The sequence below is a fragment of the Dama dama genome, chromosome 18, assembly GCF_033118175.1.
Source record: "Dama dama isolate Ldn47 chromosome 18, ASM3311817v1, whole genome shotgun sequence".
Classification (NCBI taxonomy): Eukaryota; Metazoa; Chordata; class Mammalia; order Artiodactyla; family Cervidae; genus Dama; species Dama dama.
In genome coordinates this window covers 36,245,007-36,264,665 of record NC_083698.1, presented here as the reverse complement: position 1 = coordinate 36,264,665, position 19,659 = coordinate 36,245,007, and the positions used below count along the sequence as shown (strand labels likewise).

Here is a 19,659-nt window from a genome sequence, read left to right as displayed (position 1 = left end):
CATGTTAATCATGTACATACACACACATATGCATAAATACACATATACAATATGTCATATTCTCACTTCTACAGTGCATGTTTTTCCTGTCATAATTACATCAAACAGGCATTCTAAAATCAGACACCAGAGTTTGGTATTTTCCCTACTTCTCCTATTCGTTCCATTTGATATAACATAGCGTCTTAGCTGGGACAGGATCACATATCAACTGGGACATTATTTTGAGGAAGAATATTAAGAAAGAAGTCAAAATTAGTGACTCTTCCATAGCATACACTCCTTCTTGCCCTAATTCCTAGTAACAAGAATTTCATGGTGACACTTTTGAGCAATATATTTAAAATGTAAGAAAGAACAGAACAAGTGACAACCATAAATGTGCCTGTTCACTTTCTCCATACTACACATAGGAATCGGTGATTATTTTTAACAAAAAATACAAGTGAAATACTAGGGGTCGCTTCTGGAATAAGGAAAACAACTCTAACAAAGACTAAGATGAGCGTCAAAAAGATCCAGATAAAGAATTCTTCAGTTTTTAGGTTGGAGCCATCACCCACGCATGGTAAGTTTTAAGTCTCTCAGGATACTTAAAATTAAAACAAGAAAAATATTAAGATATGTATAAAACCTACCTACTTAGTTTTCTGTTTCTGTTTGTTTTTAATTCCAGAAGTAACTTATTAAACTATTCTCTTTCCCCTTGAATGTCTGGAGCTATATATGAATTGTGTAGGTGTTTTGACCAGAAAATTCATATATAATTAAAAGAGATCATATTAGATTTTATAAAAACTAAATTAAAAAAATAATTAACTATAGGCTGAGTGAGAGGCTCTTTTAATGTCCCTAACCTCAAACGACCTAAATTCATTTCACTGCCAACAAAAGAATTTTGTTGAGGAGCAGAGTTTAATTTGCCCTTAACCATCATACCTTATTAACAAACAGCTTTTGGAAAGTAAAACTGCTAGTCAGCGATGCTGAGATCCAATTTTTACAACTTTATATTCATTTAAAGAATTCTGGGAGATTTATCCTTGCCTTAAATTCTTCAGTCCTTCTAGAGCGGCTTTGCAAACTCAGCACTGCACTATGGACATTTCTACTAGATAAGTCTGCTGTGGGGTGGCGTCCTGTGCATTACGGGATATTTAGCAGCATCCTCAGTCTCCACACTAGATGCCTGTAGCCCTCACCCCTCCCCTGCCCCTGGCTGTGACAATCACAAATGTTTCCAAGCATTGACAAATGTCTCCTGGGGGACAAAACTGCCCCTGGCTGAGAACCACTGCTCTAGATATAAAGACATTAATGACGGATGTCTTTAGGGGGAAAAAAAGTAGCAGCAGTAGCTCTGTGTTGCATATTCAGAGTGTGCGGTAGTAAATCATCGTCTTTTACACCATTCATCTTCATTCTGGAGAAGAAGCCAACACTTGGCTACAACACTTAGGAGCTTTTAGTTTCCCTCTCTTTGTGCAGCTCATAGACAAGCAAAGAACACAACTACTGTACATTACTCTCTCTGTAATTATTATTACCAAACCATTTGATTGCTATTTGGAGAAACAATAACAAATCATTCATCCTTCAAGTACTAGCATAATTTAAAGTGTTAATTACTGATTGACAATGGAACAGATTTGTAAGGTAGAAAACATCTGTAATAATCCTTCACTGTTCATGTGTGTGAAACAACGGTACTTAAAAATCTGTTAATAAAATATTGAAAGTCACCTTAAGATTAGAAATTCCCTTAGTGTATTCTGCATCTTTGAAAATGAATGTAATTAACTACAATCTTATAAAAGAAAATAGCTTCTTACTTTAAAATCTGCAGTAGTTGGGTACAGGGGGTCCACAGTCTCTACTGATAATACAGTCTATAGTCAAATAGAGCTCTTTCTCCTAAGAGAAAGCGTTTCACCCCTAAAACCATAACAATCTCAGGTTGCTGACATGCAAAGGTAACTGATTTAATTACAACACTTCATCACTGAGGGAATAAAGGCAACTCTAAATAAAACCAGGACATATGAAACAAAAATAAACAGCTTTGTTTGAAAAGTAATTATATTACCTTTATAATCATTATACGGCCTTTATAAAGTAATTATAAATATATAAAGTATATTGCTTTTACAAAGCAATACAAAGCTACATTTTTAAAAGTAATAAGAATTTAACTTCTTCACAGCATCTACTATTGTTTTCATATTTCATGTTATTTTCTTTTTACCCCTGCAACATTTTTATAAACAAGGGAGAATATTACTATCTGCCTCACTGGACAAGCAGGTAAAGAGAAATCTAGCATCATTCCACTACTTAACAGAATCACCTAGAGTAGAAAAGAAGATTCCCCAATCCTGTTGTTGCCTCTGCATCTTGCTGATTTCCTTGTCATAATCACAAATGATTAATTACATTCTGATCCTAGAAAATATTTTATTTACATAAAGATGGCATGACCACAGTGTCAGAGCGTCAGTCTGTTAATCCCACAAGTAACTAATGAAAAGAAATTTTTCACTTAAAACAGTTATGTAAATACTAACTTAATTAAGAGTTCTGAATGTTCAATATTTAGACACATTTCATATTTACATTTTTGAGAGCATATTAAAATATGAAGATATTAATTTCAATATAACTTTAAGTTATGAAATCATAACAGTGAATCAAAAGCCAGGAAATTCTATGATAATGCCTTTACAGCCTGAGTCTACTTCAAGAATAAACTTCCAGGAAAAATTAATCAGTAAGTTTCTTAAACGTGTTTGCAGATTCTAGCCTAACATGTTAGAGATTCAGACAGAATTTACTTTTAAGAAGTATGTCTTATAAAAACAATGTGACAAGCATCATTTCAACTCTCTTAGATAACAAGAGGAATACAATAGTCTCTGTCAACAAAAAGTTGGATTTATCCCTAACATCCTTCATTATAAGAAGACACAACACATTAGAATTGAAATAGAGGGGAAGTAGAGAGGAGTGTCCAATAATGGGGTAAAAATTTCAAGATGCACAAATTGTTAACACTAGAGGAACAGCCAATGTAGCTTACATTGACATAAGAAGAGTCTGGGAGGCTTATAAAGCATCAAGTAAAGCTGCAAGAAAGAACTAACATTATACATTGGGGAGAAATGCACAGCGTAGCCTGGAATTCCTGTGATGTTCAAAGGCTTAAATGCCTCTCCGTTGAGCCATGGGGAGCAGAAGACGCAGAGCAAGTCAGGCCTTTACGGTTCCTGGGCCCCAGAGCCAGGACTAGCGTGAGGCAACAAAATTTCAGGAGCCACTCACTCACCGAAGATCGTATAAGCTTTAGACTCAGGATGAGTGAGCCTCCCTAAATTCCCCACCCTCAGTGCATCATGTGCCTCACATTGTTCCAGATTCTGCAAATCCCCTGTCCCCACCCAGTCCCTGCCAGAAAAGACAGGCCTTCTTAGAATGAGGAGAAACTCTACCTCTTCCAAAATGCAGGCTTCAAAATAATTAGCCTTATTACTAATAAGTAATAAGTAATTACTTACTACTAATACCAAATACGTTCTGCTCAGGGATTAAAGTGAGTAAACAAAGACCTAAATAAGCAAATGTAAGTGATTACTATCAATCCCTTCCTTCTGTAATAAAGAGGAGGGAATAAGAAAGTCTTGGACTACTGAAGGGAAAAGAAGAGGTGTGAAGAAAACAGTGCACAAAGGAGACAACAAATCTCCTGGATGACTGTAATTTACTTAACTATTGGGGTTTGCTTTCCCCAGGGTAGGGGCAGTCAAGTGCAACAATTGAGCATTTCTGACAGACAGCAGATTTCTCTTTCCTTTTAATATAATTTTTTGTGGATTCAGAATGTCATTTTATAAAAAAAAAAACAATGGTTTCTAATCAATTTATTTTTAGAAATCTTTTAAATAAACCAAAATTTATTGTTATAGAGCCAATTCATTTAGAATAACTGATCATTTAGACATTGGTTGAAATTTAGCTACAATTTTATCATTAAATGTTTTCTCAGATGAAATTCATTATTAAATTTATTACATATTAAGTATTACTAAATTATACTATATTTAATATTTTAATTTTAATAAATAACTATAATATATACTATCATTAACTATAGTATTAAATTATATATTACACAATGTTGAATGTTATTAAAGTATTAAATGAAAAAATGGTTGCTAGAGAATGTTTTATAAACTTTGTTTCCAAAAATATTAAGACAAAAAGTATTCAAAGAATATTAAGACCACCTTAATTTTTTAAATGTCATCTATTTATTAATATATGATTATCAGCTTCTTCATTTGCCAGCATGACAATAAAAAGTTTGTGTTTGTGTGTCTGTATATGAGTTTAAAAGTTATAAAATGTCTTTACTGAAAGAAATTAGAAAAGACATAAACAAATGGAAAGATATCCTGTGTACATGGAAGAATTACTATTGTTAAAATGGCCATAGCACTGTGAAATGGAGTATTTCCTGTCATATCAATAAACATGGATATCACAGCCATGAGGGATTCCAGCCCCCCAAATGTGAGTTTAGGAGCCCAGGAAGAACAATGCCATTGAGCTGCCACCACTCCTTACAATAAGCAAGGGACTGGGACGGGGAGCCTGGTGGGCTGCCGTCTATGGGGTCGCACAGAGTCGGACATGACTGAAGTGACTTAGCAGCAGCAGCAAGGATAGGAATAATAAAATCAAAGGATGCTGACCCTAGATAGAGGAGATACATATGAAAGGAATGATTTCAGTAAGCTCAGACTCTTGTATCTTCCCATACACAGAAAAGCACTAAATTCCTTAACTTGAGATACCTGGTTTTCCTTAATTAACAATAATCTTTTAATGGTCAAACGACCTGCTTTGTTACAAGTTTCTATAATCTAAACTGTCCCTGCACCTGCTCAGAACAGTTCACTCAAGGTCACCTGAGATGCTGTCTCCTGGTCTTGAATTTCTAAAAAAAAGTCCCATTAAATAAAACCTAACTCTCAACTTTTAGGTTGTGACTATTTTTTAACTCAACACTACCCAAAGTTATCTTTAGATTCAACACAGTCACCATCAAAATACCAAAGGCATTCTTTACAGAAGCAGAAGAAACAATCATAAAATGTGTGTGGAATCAAAGAAGACCTCAAATGGTCAAATCCATTCTGAGAACAAAGAATATAACTAGAAGTATCACACTTTCTGCTTTCAAACTACACTACAAAGCCATGGTAGTAAAAAAACAGTACAGTACTGGCATAAAATACATACAACAGACCAGTGAAAGGGAATAAAGAGCCCAGAACTAAATTCCAGTATTAGTGTTAGTCATTCAGTTGTGTTACTCTTTGTGACCCTACAGACTGTAACCCACCAGGCTCCTCTGTTCAAGGAATTCTCCAGGCAAGAATACTGGAGTGGGTTGCCATTCCCATTTCCAGGGGATCTTCCCAACCCAGGGATCAAACATAGGTCTCCTGCACTGCAGGCAGATTCTTTACCATCTGAACCAACAGGGAAGCCCCTAAATTCCAGTACATACAATCAACTAATATTCAACAAGAGAGCCAAGAATACCCAAGGGAGAAAAGATAGTCTCCTTGATGAATAATGCTGGTAAAACTGGAAAAACACAAGCCCAATACATAAATTGGACACCTATCTCACAGCACTTGCAAAAATTGACTCGTAATGGTTCAAAGACTCAAATATAAGACTTCATACCATAAAAATCCTAGAAGAAAACATAGGTGAGAAGTTCACTGATATTCTTTTGGCAATGATTTTTTGGACAATGCCAAAAACACAAAACAAGTAAAGCAAAATCAACAAATGGTACTGTATCAAACTAAAAAGCTTCTGCAAAGCAAAAACAAAACCATTAACAAAATAAAAAGGTAGTCTACAGAATGGGAGAAAATTGGCAAACAGTCTCAAAATAAGTTAATTAGCAAAATATATTTAAAAACTAACACAACATAATAATAACAAAAAATGACCCAATGAAAAAAATTGGCATCAGAAATAGAAACTTTCCCAAAGAGGTCATCAAAATGAGCACAGGCACATGAGAAGATGCTCAACATCACTAATAATCAGGGAATGCAAATAAAAACCACAGGATATCACTTCATATCTGTTACAATGGCTATCATCAAGTAGATGCTGGGAGAAATACAAATAATCTCAGATATGCAGATGACACCACCCTTATGGCAGAAAGCAAAGAAGAACTAAAGAGCCTCTTGATGAAAGTGAAAGAGAAGAGTGGAAAAGCTGACTTAAAACTCAACATTCAGAAAACTAAGATCATGGCATCTGGTCCCATCATTCCATGGCAAATAGATGGGGAAACGGTGGAAACAATGACAAACTTTATTTTTGCTGGGCTTCAGAATCACTGCAGATGGTGATTGCAGCCATGTTATTAAAAGACACTTATTCCTTGGAAGGAAAGTTATGACCAATCTAGACAGCATATTAAAAAGCAAAGACATTACTTTGCCAACAAAGGTCTGTCTAGTCAAAACTATGGTTTCTCCAGTAGTCATGTATGGATGTGAGAGTAGGACTATAAAGAAAGCTGAGCACGGAGGAATTGAGGCTTTTGAACTATGGTGTTGGAGAAGACAATCTTGAGAGTCCCATGGACTGCAAGGAGATCCAACCAGTCCATCCTAGAGGAAATCAGTCCTAAATATTCACTGGAAGGACTGATGCTGAAGCTGAAACTCCAATACTTTGGCCACCTGATGTGAAGAGCTAACTCATTGGAAAAGACCCTGATGCTGTGAAAGGTTGAAGGCGGGAGGAGAAGGGGATGACAGAGGGTTGGATGGCATCACTGACTCAGTGGACATGAGTTTGAGTAAACTCTGGGAGTTGGTGATGGACAAGGAGGCCTGGCGTGCTCCAGTCCTTGCAATTACAAAGAGTCGGGCACAACTGATCGACTGAACTGAACTGAACTCCTCACATGTATTGGTGAAAAGGTAATCTTCATACCCGTGGGGTAGTATATTAGTTCAAATAGTATGGAAAACAATATGGATGGAAGTGTCTCAAAAAGTTAAAAATAGATCTACTATGTGGTCCAGCAATTCTACTTCTGGGGATAAATCCAAAGTAAAGAAAACAATAGTTGGTGAGACATATGTAACTTCATGTTTACTGCAGCACTATTCGCCACAGCCAAGAAATAAGAACAACCCAAATGCCTATCAATGGATGAATGAACACAAAAGATGTGGTATAATACAATAAAATATTGTATTTCAAGCCATGTAAAAGGAAGATATTCTGCCATTTTCAACAACATGGATGGACCCTGAGCACATCATGTTAAGTGATACAAGCCGGAGAAAGACAAATACTGCACACTGTCACTTACAGGTGGAATCTACGAAAAATCAAACATGACAAGAACCAACAACAGAGTGTAAACTAGGGATTACCGGGGATAGGGGGCAATGGGATAAGATTAGTAGTCTCTAAGAGTACGAACTTGTAACAAGTACTGAAATAATGATACAGATTTAATGTATGGTTTACTGACCACAAATGATAACAGTGTCCTCTAAGTACATAATATGAAAAATATTACAATGGCAAGCATACTAAAAAATATAAAGGAGCCAAAGTAACATAATGAATACCTTAAGTTTACATAATGTCAAATTTATCCAGTAGAAAATAAATAAAAGTATCACAATGTATTCAAAAATTCTATCATTCAAAGTGTTTAAAAATACACATCTGGAAGGTGGCAGAGGAATAGGATGGGGAGGCCACTTTCTCCCCCACAAATTTATCGAAAGATCATTTGAACACTGAGCAAACACCACAAAACAACTTCTGAACGCTGGCAGAGGACACCAGGCACCCAGAAAGGCAGCCCACTGTCTGTGAAAGGAGGTAGCATACAATATAAAAGATAAAAAAAGAGAGACAGAAGGGTTAGGGACGGAGACCCGTCCCAGGGAGGGAGTTGTAAAAGAGGAGACGTTTCCAAACACTAGGAAACCCTCTCACCAGAGGGTCGGTGCGGAGTTTTGGAATCTGAGGGCAACATAACCGGGAGGGAAAAATAAATGAATAAAACCCAGAGATTACACACCTAACCACAACTCCCAGTGGAGAAGTAGCCAAGACACTCGCATCTGCCACCTGCAAGCGGGGGCTGAACAGGGAGGCGCGGGCTGCATTGCTTAAGGGTAAGGACTGGGCCTGAATGTTGAGGACAATCTGAGGGCACTAACGTGAAATAGCAATCCAAACTATGGGATAGCCAGAGAGAAAAAAAAAAACAGGAGAGAGAGAACTTTCCCACAAAAAAACTCTAACCTAAGGCACTGCCGGGCTGCTCACAGAACAAAGGACCGAGCAAATACCAGAGGAGAGCTAGCCAGCTGCGGACCAGCCCGTGCCCTGCCGGAGGCAGGGAGGGGCAGACTCGGCCCCTCTACCAAACTGCAAACAGGCTCCCAGTTGCTAACCAAGTCTTCCTGGGATCCTGGATGGTTGACATCCACCAGGAGGGTCCCAGCCAGAGAACAGCTCCCCAGAGAAGACACACGGCACACCTGAGACGTTGCCCCCGCTGCGCACCCGGGAACCAGGGCAGCCAGGCCGGGGAGGGGATGAGACGCACCGCCCCACCCGGGGAGAGTGCACTCGCCGAGACACTGGTCACCTGAGCCGCTCGGACCTGGGAAGGGCACAAAAGGCACGCCCGACAGAGTCTGCGCCTCGGTGGAGTACCCGAGAACCTGAACCTCAGTGGCTTGGGCCTGGGAAGTGCACACAACCCAGGGCTGCTTTACACAGATCCCCTGCAGAGAAACCTGGAGCCTGAGCAGTGTAGACCGGGAAAGCACAGACGCTGTGAGCAGGGGCAAACCCAGTGTGGCCCAGACACTGCGAGCGCTCCCCACACATCCCAGTGATATATGTTCGCAGTGTCCCGCCCTCCCCGCAGCGCAACTGAACAAGTGAGCCTAAATAAGTGACCACCTTCGCCCCCTTGTGTCAGGGCGGAAGTTAGACACTGAAGAGACCTGCAAACAGAGGAAGCCAAAATAAACAAAGAAGAGGGAACCACTTTGGACGTGACAGATGCAACAGATGAAAACCCTGCAGTTAGCACTGGCTACATGGGAAAGGACCCATAGACCTTGAGAAGCATAAGGTGGAACAAGGCACTATCTGAAACTGAACTGACCCCACACTGCCCTCAACAGCTCCAGAGAAACTCCTAGACATAGGCAGAAGATAGGATAAGTGAGGCAGAAGATAGAATGGCGGAAATAAATGAAGCAGAGAGGAAAAAAGAAAACAGAATTAAAAGAAATGAGGACAACCTCAGAAACCTCTGGGACAATGTGAAATGCCCCAACATTCGAATCATAGTAATCCCAGAAGAAGACAAAAAGAAAGGCCATGAGAAAATACTTGCGGAGATAATAGTTGAAAACTTCCCTAAAATGGGGAAGGAAATAGCCACCCAAGTCCAAGAAACCCAGAGAGTCCCAAATAGGATAAACCCAAGGCGAAACATGGGATAACAGTTATCTTTCAATACAAACTCTTCAAGCCAGAAAGGAATGGCAGGACATACTTAATGTGATGAAAGAGAAAAACCTACAACCCAGATTACTGTATGCAGCAAGGATCTCATTCAGATATGAAGGAGAAATCAAAAGCTGTACACACAAGCAAAAGCTGAGAATTCAGCACCACCAAACCATATCTCCAACAAATGCTAAAGGATCTTCTCCTGACAGGAAACACAGGAAAGGTTTATAAACTCGAACCCAAAACAACAAAGTAAATGGCAATGGGATCATACTTACCAATAATTACTTTAAGTGTAAATGGACTGAATGCCCTAACCAAAAGACAGAGACTGGCTGAATGGATACAAAAACAAGACCCCTATATATGCTGTTTACAACAGACCCACCTCAAACCTAGGGACACATACAGACTGAAAGTGAAGGGCTGGAGAAAGATATTTCACACAACTGGAGACAAAAAGAAAGCAGGAGTAGCAATACGCATATCAGATAAAATAGACTTTGAAACAAAGGTCGTGAAAAGCGACAAAGAAGGACACTACATAATGATCAAAGGATCAATCCAAGAAGAAGATATAACAATTATAAATGTATATGCACCCAACATAGGAGCACCACAATACGTAAGGCAAATGCTTTTAACAAGAATGAAAGGGGACGTTAACAGTAACACAGTAATAGTGGGAGACTTTAATACCTGACTCACACCTATGGATAGATCAACCAAACGAAAATTAGCAAGGAAACACAAACTTTAAATGATACAATGGGCCAATTAGACCTAATTGATATCTGTAGGACATTTCACCCTAAAACAATGAATTTCACCTTTTTCTCAAGTGCACACAGAACATTCTCCAGAATAGATCACATCCTGGGCCATAAATCTAGCCTTGGTAAAATTCAAAAAAATTGAAATCATCTCAAGCATCTTTTCTGATCACAGTGCAGTAAGATTAGATTTCAACTACAGGAAAAAAACTATTAAAAATACAAACATATGGAGGCTAAACAACATGCTTCTGAATAACCAACAAATCACAGAAGAAATCTAAAAAGAAGCCAAAATATGCATAGAAACGAATGAAAATGAAAACACAAAACCACAAAACCTATGGGATTCAGTAAAAGCAGTGCTAAGGGCAAGGTTCATAGCAATACAAGCTTACATCAAGAAACAGGAGAAAAATCAAATAAATAACCTAACTCTACACCTAACGCAACTAGAAAAAGAAGAAATAAAGCACCCCAGGGTTAGAAGGAAAGAAATCATAAAAATTATGGCAGAAATAAATGCAAAAGAAACAAAGCAAACCATAGCCAAAATCAACAAAGCTAAAAGCTGGTTCTTTGAGAAGACAAATAAAATAGATAAACCATTAGCCAGACTCATCAAGAAAAAAAGGAAGAATCAAATCAACAAAATTAGAAATTTAAGTGGAGAAATCACAACAGACAACACAGAAATACAAAGGATCATAAGAGACTATTATCAGCAACTATATGCCAATAAAATGGACAACTTGGAAGAAATGGACAAATTCTTAGAAAAGTATAACTTTCCAAACTGAACCAGGAAGAAACAGAAAATCTTAACAGACCCTTAACAAGCACAGAAATTGAAAGTGTAATCAGAAATCTTCCAACAAACAAAAGCCCAGGACCAGATGGCTTCACAGCTGCATTCTACCAAAAATTTAGAGAAGGGCTAACACCTGTTCTACTCAAACTCTTCCAAAAATTGCAGAGGAAGGTAAACTTCCAAACTTATTTTATGAGGCCACCATCACCCTAATACTAAACCCAGACAAAGATGCCACAAAAAATAGAAAACAGGCCAATATCACTGATGAACATAGATGCAAAAATCCTTAACAAAATTCTAGGAAACAGAAACCAACAACATGTTAAAAAGATCATACATCATAACCAAGTGGGCTTTATCCCAGGGATGCAAGGATTCTTCAATATTCACAAATCAATCAATGTGATACACCACATTAACAAATTGAAAGATAAAAACCATATGATTATCTCAATAGATGCAGAGAAAGCCTTTGACAAAATACAACATTCATTTATGATAAAAATCCTCCAGAAAGCAGGCATAGAAAGAACACATCTAGCATAATAAAAGCCATATATGACAAACCCACAGCAAACATTATCCTCAATGGTGAAAAATTGAAAGCACTTCCCCTAAAGTCAAGAACAAGACAAGGGTGCCTGCTCTCACCACTACTATTCAACCTAGTTTTGGAAGTTTAAGCCACAGCAATAAGTAAAGAAAAATAAATAAAAGGAATTCAGATTGGAAAAGAAGTAGTACTTACTGTTTGCAGATGACATGATCCTCTACATAGAAAACCCTAAAGACTCCACCAGTCTTTACTTTGGAACCCTCTTACACTGTTGGTGGGAATGCAAACTAGTACAGCCACTATAGAAAACAGTGTGGAAATTCCTTGAAAAACTGGAAACACAACTGTCATACAACCCAGCAATCCCACTGCTGGGCATACACACCAAGGAAACCAGAACTGAAAGAGACATGTGTACCCCAATGTTCATCACAGCACTGTTTACAATAGCCAGGACTTGGAGGCAACCTAGATGTCCATTGCCAGATAAATGATTAAGGAAGCTGTGGTACATATACTCAATGGAATATTACTCAGCTATTAAAAAAAAATGCATTTGAATCAGTTCTAATGAGGTGGATGAAACTGGAGTCTATTATACAGAGTGAAGTAAGTCAGAAAGAAAAACACCAATACAGTATATTAATGCATATATACGGAATTTAGAAAGATGGTAACGATGACCCTATATGCGAGGCAGCAAAAGAGACACGGATGTAAAGAACAGACTTTTGGATTCTGTGGGAGAAGGCGAGGGTGGGATGACTTGAGAGAACTGCACTGAAACATGTATATTATCATATGTGAAACAGATCACCAGTCCAGGTTCAATGCATGAGACAGGGTGCTCAGGGCTGGTGCTCTGGGATGACCCTGAGGGATGGGGTGGGGAGGGAGGTGGGAGAGAGGTTCAGGATAGGGATCACATGTACACCCATGGCTGATTCATGTGAATGTATGATGAAAACCACCACAATATTGTAAAGTAATTAGTCTCCAATTAAAATAAATTTTTAAAAAATGAGGACAGAATAGTATGTTAAATCTTTCTTCATAAATGTATAGTCAGTAATAAATAATTTTGTAAATGCATAAAGTTCCCATGTAATGTTCTATGCAGGATAAAATTTGAGACTGTATTATATTTTACATAAAATGATCTTATAGAAAAAAAATACCATCTGTTTTATAATCTGGGAGTCTTTATTTTTCTTTCATCTACAACAATTTTATTCTTAATTATGTTTAAAAATACATATATATTCCATTTTGTATTTGCAGGTATTTAGTACATTTTTAGATATAGTTCTTCAAATAATGATACATTGTCAGTGAAAGACTACTAGTTATCCTCCACTCTTTGTTTTTGTCTTCCACTGTTATAGAGGAGGTATATGACCACTCAGCTAAAGATTTCATTTTTCTGACTTCTTTTCAGTAAGATATGGCCCTGACAGTAAGTTCTGACCACTGGAATGGAAGCAAATATGACTATGTACCTGCTTTCCTAGTCTCTCTCCCTTTGCAGGAAGGCTGGGAAATAAGGGCAACTAGAAGGGTCACCTTGGACCCAGGAAGGAAGCCGTATACTGCGGATGGCAGAGCCACTCTGTTGACCCCACACTGCTCACCTCCAGACTGTTATATGAGAGGAAAATATATGGTTAACTTACCTCTTTGCTACCTTAGTTTCATCTGTACCTCCAACCAATACAATACATATTATATCCTTAATTAATAAAACAAATGAATGATATTTGTTGAGTTCTGATTACAGGTCAATGAATATTTTATATGGATTATGTCAACTATCTCAACAATTCCATGAGGTTAAACATCTTGGGTAGATCACAAAGCTATCAACTGAAAGAACCACAAAGTATAACAGTCTTAAAATGATACTTTAAAGAATATGTTATAACATTATATAAAAACATAACTAACTGTATTTCCTTCAGTTGAATGAACATGAAGACAAGAAAAACTTTCTGTACCATTCTTAGCAATTCTTTCAAAGGATATACAGACAAAGCCACTTCCATGCACACCTCAATAATGGAAGTTTTTAAAATTATACATGTAAGTTTGGGTCTTAGAATTTCCTTCTACATTTTTCTTTTTTAAAGAATCTCAAATGTAAATGTCCACAAGTGGATATTTGGTGGCAAAGCTTTGACTTCTCCTTTATAATTTTTATAAAAAGAGCAGTGGAATAAGAAGACATATTAACCTTGTAGCTAACTGGGGATCTGCTCACTTTCTCAACATACATGTGGCAATAAAAAAATGTAAAATATTAACGTATATTCTAAAGTGTAACAAGACTCTCTTCATTGTTGGAATTACATTCCATTTAGTAGCTGTATAACCTAGGAAAAGACTTTAACCTTGCAAACAGTTTCTTCCTGCATATTAAGGATGAGATATTCATTTCATGAGGTTGTCCTAAAGACTAATAAAATAATAAAATTAGTAAAAGTGCTTCAGACAGTATTTGAACTAATTTAGAAAGAAAAAAATGTAGCCTTTCAGTTGTATTTAAAAGGTTCTAATATTATATTAAGAAAAAGTATAATACATTTATCTCTTTATCCTAATTTTTTTCCTCAGTTATTTAATCTACTTCTGTGGATACTCATATGCAATTGAAGGACATATGTATTCTTCCAATACATTATTAGAAATGGAAAAATCCAATAAAAGGTATCTTAGAAGTTGAAAGCATCAGGGATGACAGTTTTATGTAAGCCTATTCACTGTGATCTTTAACAGAAGTTAGGTAGGTATCAGGGGTTCCCAGGTGGCACTAGTGGTAAAGAACCTGCCTGCCAATGCACGAGATTTAAGGTTCAATCCCTGGGTTGGGAAGATGCCCTGGGCGAGGGCATGGCAACCCACTCCATTATTCTGGCCTGGAGAATCCAATGGACAGAGGAGCCTAGCAGGGTACAGCCCATGGGCTCACAAAGAGTTAAACATGACTGAAGCTACTTAGCATGCATGCAGGCATTGCAGGCAGGCGCCTGGCAAAATGTCTAACTTTTAAAAGTTAAAGTACTGCATTTATTCAATACTATTTATCAATCTTCTCTGAGCTAATATTTCATGATGCCATAAAGTAATCTTTATAAAATTGCAAAAATATCCTGTTTAGCTATGTTCACTCCTTGTGGTTGATCCTGAAGATAAAAAGCAAGATGTGTCCTGTGAAGTCAGTAAAAACTAAATTTGATAATTTTGGAAGATCCATCATTTAAAAATATTGACTTTCAACCCAGAAACCTGCTGAATTCCTCTGTTTACTCAACTTTTGTCCTCAGCATGCATCTAACACCCCCAGTCTCAGCACAAAGCTCACTCTCTTGGTGTCCTTCAGCTAGTCTGTGCTTTGAGTTCCTGTGGCCAAAAAGAAATGCCACTCTTTTGTCCCCGTCGTGTACCTTCTCTCTGGATGAAAGGGAAGAGGCATATAGACTCATTCATTTATCTTCTTGTCCCTAATACTTAAATTCCAATAATAAAGTTTGCTCCTTCCCTCCCTGTTACATACATATGATTCTTTTATCTGTATTTTTCCTGTGACTGTAATAAGGTACATGTCTTACAAAAGCAACATTGTAAGGATTTTCTTCCATCCTGTCAATTCTTTCGTTATCCTAACTCAGACAAGGCCATTTCCTCATTCATCGGTATTCATACTCTTAGTAACCCACACCTCATAAAGCATAATGGAAATGAGATGACACTTATTTTTTCCCTTAAGGATTCATTGAAAACTGCAGATTTGGTGAGAGAGGGCCCACATATTAACACCATAAGTAAAAAAGAGGTCAGCCAAGAAGGTGGTTTTGGAGGCTGGAGAAACACTGCAGGAGGAAGGAGAGCTCCCAAGGGCAGCTTATTTTTTTCAGTTTGTCATGCAATTTTTAACCAGAAGCTGTCAATTCTCATTTATTTTTTCTTATTCCACTAACACCATGACTTTCATAGAGGCTTACTTATTACCCTCCACACTTTCATATTTCAATTTATTCTCCCACAGAGAATCGCTGCAGTTCCCAAACATCAGCTTACAATAGCTTTCAGGCATCTTTGCACCTTCTAAAATGGAGAGTTTTGATTACTAGGTTGTCAGTTCTCTGAGGAGAGGAACTGTGTCTCCATAAACCCTTGGTACCCTGCACAGTGCCTGGGACATAGTATGTGTTCAATAAGTATTCATTGGAATTAAGTGTGATAATTGTTACTAACAAAGAACACTGTTCATTTCAAAGCATATTCCTATGTCATCTCACAGATATTGAAGTTTACTCAACATATTCAGTTTGAAAACTACAACTGTTTTATAAAGAGATTTTGGGATAATATATTGAAGTATATGCTTAGCATGTTTTCCTTATGAATTCCTAGTAATTCACAAGGTAACCAACCATTCATTCTAGTTTCCCCCAGAAAGGAATATTCACTATTAAAAAAATACTCATATATCATACACGAAACCACTTTTACACCATTTCACATCACTGATCCCACCACTTTTTTGGAAGACAAAAGACCTCACTGCATCACTAGGAACACAGATGAGATACTTTCAAATTGTTAGATTACTTACATTAAAATGGAAGCAGTGAGACTCCAAAGAAATGACATTTAATTTTTAATAAATCTTACAGAAGCTCATATGCATATGCTCTTACCCAAGGAATATGATCTATTTAAGATGCCACACAAGTATTTATATGTTGCTATCATTTTCAAAAATCATTTCAGAGTGACATTCATTGCCATTTCATAATCATAAGAAAAACTTTTATAAAAGTGTCTCCTTCTCTTGCACACAAGTCTGTATTACCCATCTCAGTGATTCACTCATGTCTTCAGGCATGGCTGTAAACACTGGAAACCACTTTTGAAAACAAAATCTATCCTGGAAGAATGAAGATATGTTCCCACTGAGGATATTCAAAAGAATCCATCACAAGCCTTAAAGTAACCACTACATGTGAGATTCCAATATGCTCTGAAGGATGGAGGAAACAGGACATCCTGATTTGAATTGCAGGAATGAATGTATATCATGTGAACTCATGTAAGCGAGGGTTGTATATAAACACCTCGCTAATTATTAGGGATGGTAATAACTAGCAATACATTCTCTCAGACTTTCACTATCATATTCCCATGAAAAAATATGTACTATTTAAAACATAGAAATAAAATTTCTTAGAAAAATTGCATTCAAATTAAAGAAATGATTTGTAAGTTTGAAGGAACTTTACTCACATCGACAAGCTGATTGACTCCACTTGCTGTTTTTGCCAGGGTGACAAGGTCTTCTTGCATCTTATCCACCCATGACTTGATACTGCAGAAATCAGAGGAAAGAATGTTCTATCAAATCTCTGGCTAAGTAAGGTCATAGACTGACATCTGATATGTACAGATTATCCACAGATAATTCTTAAATTACCTTTAAATATTTCTCCTCCCTCCTAGCTCCTATTTTGCCTACACCTCCCCAGCCCAGCCCACTTTTAAGTTATAAGACCAATGAACCTGTAAAGACCAACCTCTTAGGATGCTAAAATATCAACAACTCAGAGAAAAATTATAAATATATGCTTAACTTTTATGAAAATTCCATTAAAAATAAGTTAATAAATGGAATATTCTAAACTAAACTTTATCTTTTGGCTTACAAGTCTTCTTAAAGTGAAGTGAAAGTCAGTCAATGTCTGACTCTTGCAACCCCATGGACTGTAGCCTGCCAGGCTCCTCTGGCCACGAAATTCTCCAGGAAAGAATACTGGAGTGGGTAGCCGTTCCGTTCTCCAGGGGATCTTCCCAACCCAGGGATCAAACCCAGGTCTCCCGCATTGCAGGAGAGTCTTTACTATCTAAGCCACCAGGGAAGCTCAAGAATACTGGAGTGGGGAGCCTATCCCTTCTCCAGCGGATCTTCCTGACCCAGGAACTGAAGTGGGGTCTCCTCCACTGCAGGTGGATTCTTTACCAGCTGAGCTACCTGGGAAGCCCAAGTCTTAATATAATACTAAGGGTGTGATAAACGAGTATTTGAAAAATTCAAGAAAATAATAAATATTTTTAAATTTCTTATAATTCCAATGCCCAAGGATAGCCACTCAACATTTTGATGCACTCCCCTCCTAGTCTTTTAAAAGCATTTTGTATAGTTGAGCACATATTATGTAAAATTCATGTCTTTGATATCAGTCACTTAATAGTCTTCTACGTCATTACAAGTATTTTATAAATACTGCATTTTAATGGCCACCTAATATTCCATTATCTCTAAATCACTTAATATACTTGACCATACTCCTTTTTAGAAAAAGTAAATAAATATATAGCTAGAATATCATCAGCTTTAACCACTAAAAATTTCACTGCAATAAATACCTTAGTACATAAAGCTTAAAAGCTTAGTCCTTAGCTAGACTCAGATTTGGAATTACTGGGTCAAGACTTAAGTTCTAAAGAAATGGTTTTGAGCATTAAAATTATGGCTGAAGGATCCAGTTCAAATCCTTTCCATGTACAGTTGAGCCTTGAACAATGTTGGGGGTTAAAAGTACCAAGCCTCCAGCAGTTGAAAATCTACAAATGTCTTATAGTCATCCCTCCATGTCCATGGGTTGACATCCACAGATTCAGCTAATGATGGATCATATAGTACTTTGCATTTACTGAAAACCAATCTACTATAAGTAGACCCAGAAAGTTTAAATCCATGTTGTTTGAGGGATTGTCCCTCAACATACTATATGTCCCTGTACATACTTTAGATTAACGTAACAGAGATCTTAAAATTGGAGGTATGGATGTCTAGAGATCTTAGAAAAATTCTAAACTGATGGTCCTATTTTTCCCACTATTAGAGATTATCAAATACCACACAATTTTCCCCATTCTAATAAATTAATTTGCAATCCCTTCATATATTTTACTTATTCATCCTCAAGTTGCAAAAAGTGTGTATTCTTTTCTATTCATTCAAATAGAAATAAAACACTAATAAAAACAATAGGAAATAAAGATTTATCAGTATTTTAATTTTAATTTTTCTCTCTCTACATATATGGCATGTGTAGCTATATGTTGCTTATCTCTTCTATTCTTTGGATTTCACTGGCACTAAATGTATTCCCTCCATTTTTTTTTTTTTTTGATTGACAGTGTTTTCTTTCCTTTTTCTTTTGACAGTGTGATGTAGTTTCATTATACTGCAATAGCAAATAATTCATACATTTAAAATGTAACTCTTAGATATGTTCATCTTAGAGTGAAAATAAAATCTCAAACGAATTTATTTATGAAATAGAAACAGACTCACAGACATAGAGAACAGACTTGTGGTTGCAAAGGAGAAAGGGGGGTGGAAGAGGGAAGTATTGAATGTTTGGGATTGGCAGATGTAAACTAGTACATATAGAACAGATAAGCAACAAGGTCCTACTGTAAAGCACAAGGAACTATATTCAACATCCTGTGATAAATCAAAATGAAAGAATATGAAAAAGAATATACATATATATGTGTGTGTATATATATAAATATATATAAATAGATATGTATATATGTGTGTGTGTGTGTGTATCTATATGCTTCCCTGGTGGCTTAGCTGGTAAAGAATCTGCCTGCAATGTGGGAGACCAAGGTTCAGTCCCTGAGTTGGGAAGATCCCCTGGAGAAGGGAATAGCTACCCACTCTAGTATTCTTATATCCTGGAGTATTCCATGGACTGTGTAGTCCATGGGGTCGCAAAGAGTTGGACACGACTGAGCAACTTTCACTTTTCATATATTTTTATACACACACACACACACACATATGTATAACTGAGTCACTTTGTTATACACCAGAAATTAACACAACACTGTAAATCAACTATATT

At 37.1% G+C, this 19,659-nt stretch overlaps 1 protein-coding gene across 5 annotated transcripts in view; it reads right to left on the bottom strand.

The window, feature by feature from the left end:
* CACNA2D1 (calcium voltage-gated channel auxiliary subunit alpha2delta 1) overlaps positions 1 to 19,659 on the bottom strand; it is a 513,972-nt gene that overhangs the window by 389,499 nt on the left and 104,814 nt on the right. For all 5 annotated transcript variants that reach the window (XM_061165139.1, XM_061165136.1, XM_061165138.1 and 2 more), the window contains exon 2: positions 17,027 to 17,108. In XM_061165139.1, coding sequence (XP_061021122.1) covers positions 17,027 to 17,108 — 82 coding nt within the window. The remainder of the gene's footprint in view (positions 1 to 17,026; positions 17,109 to 19,659) is intronic.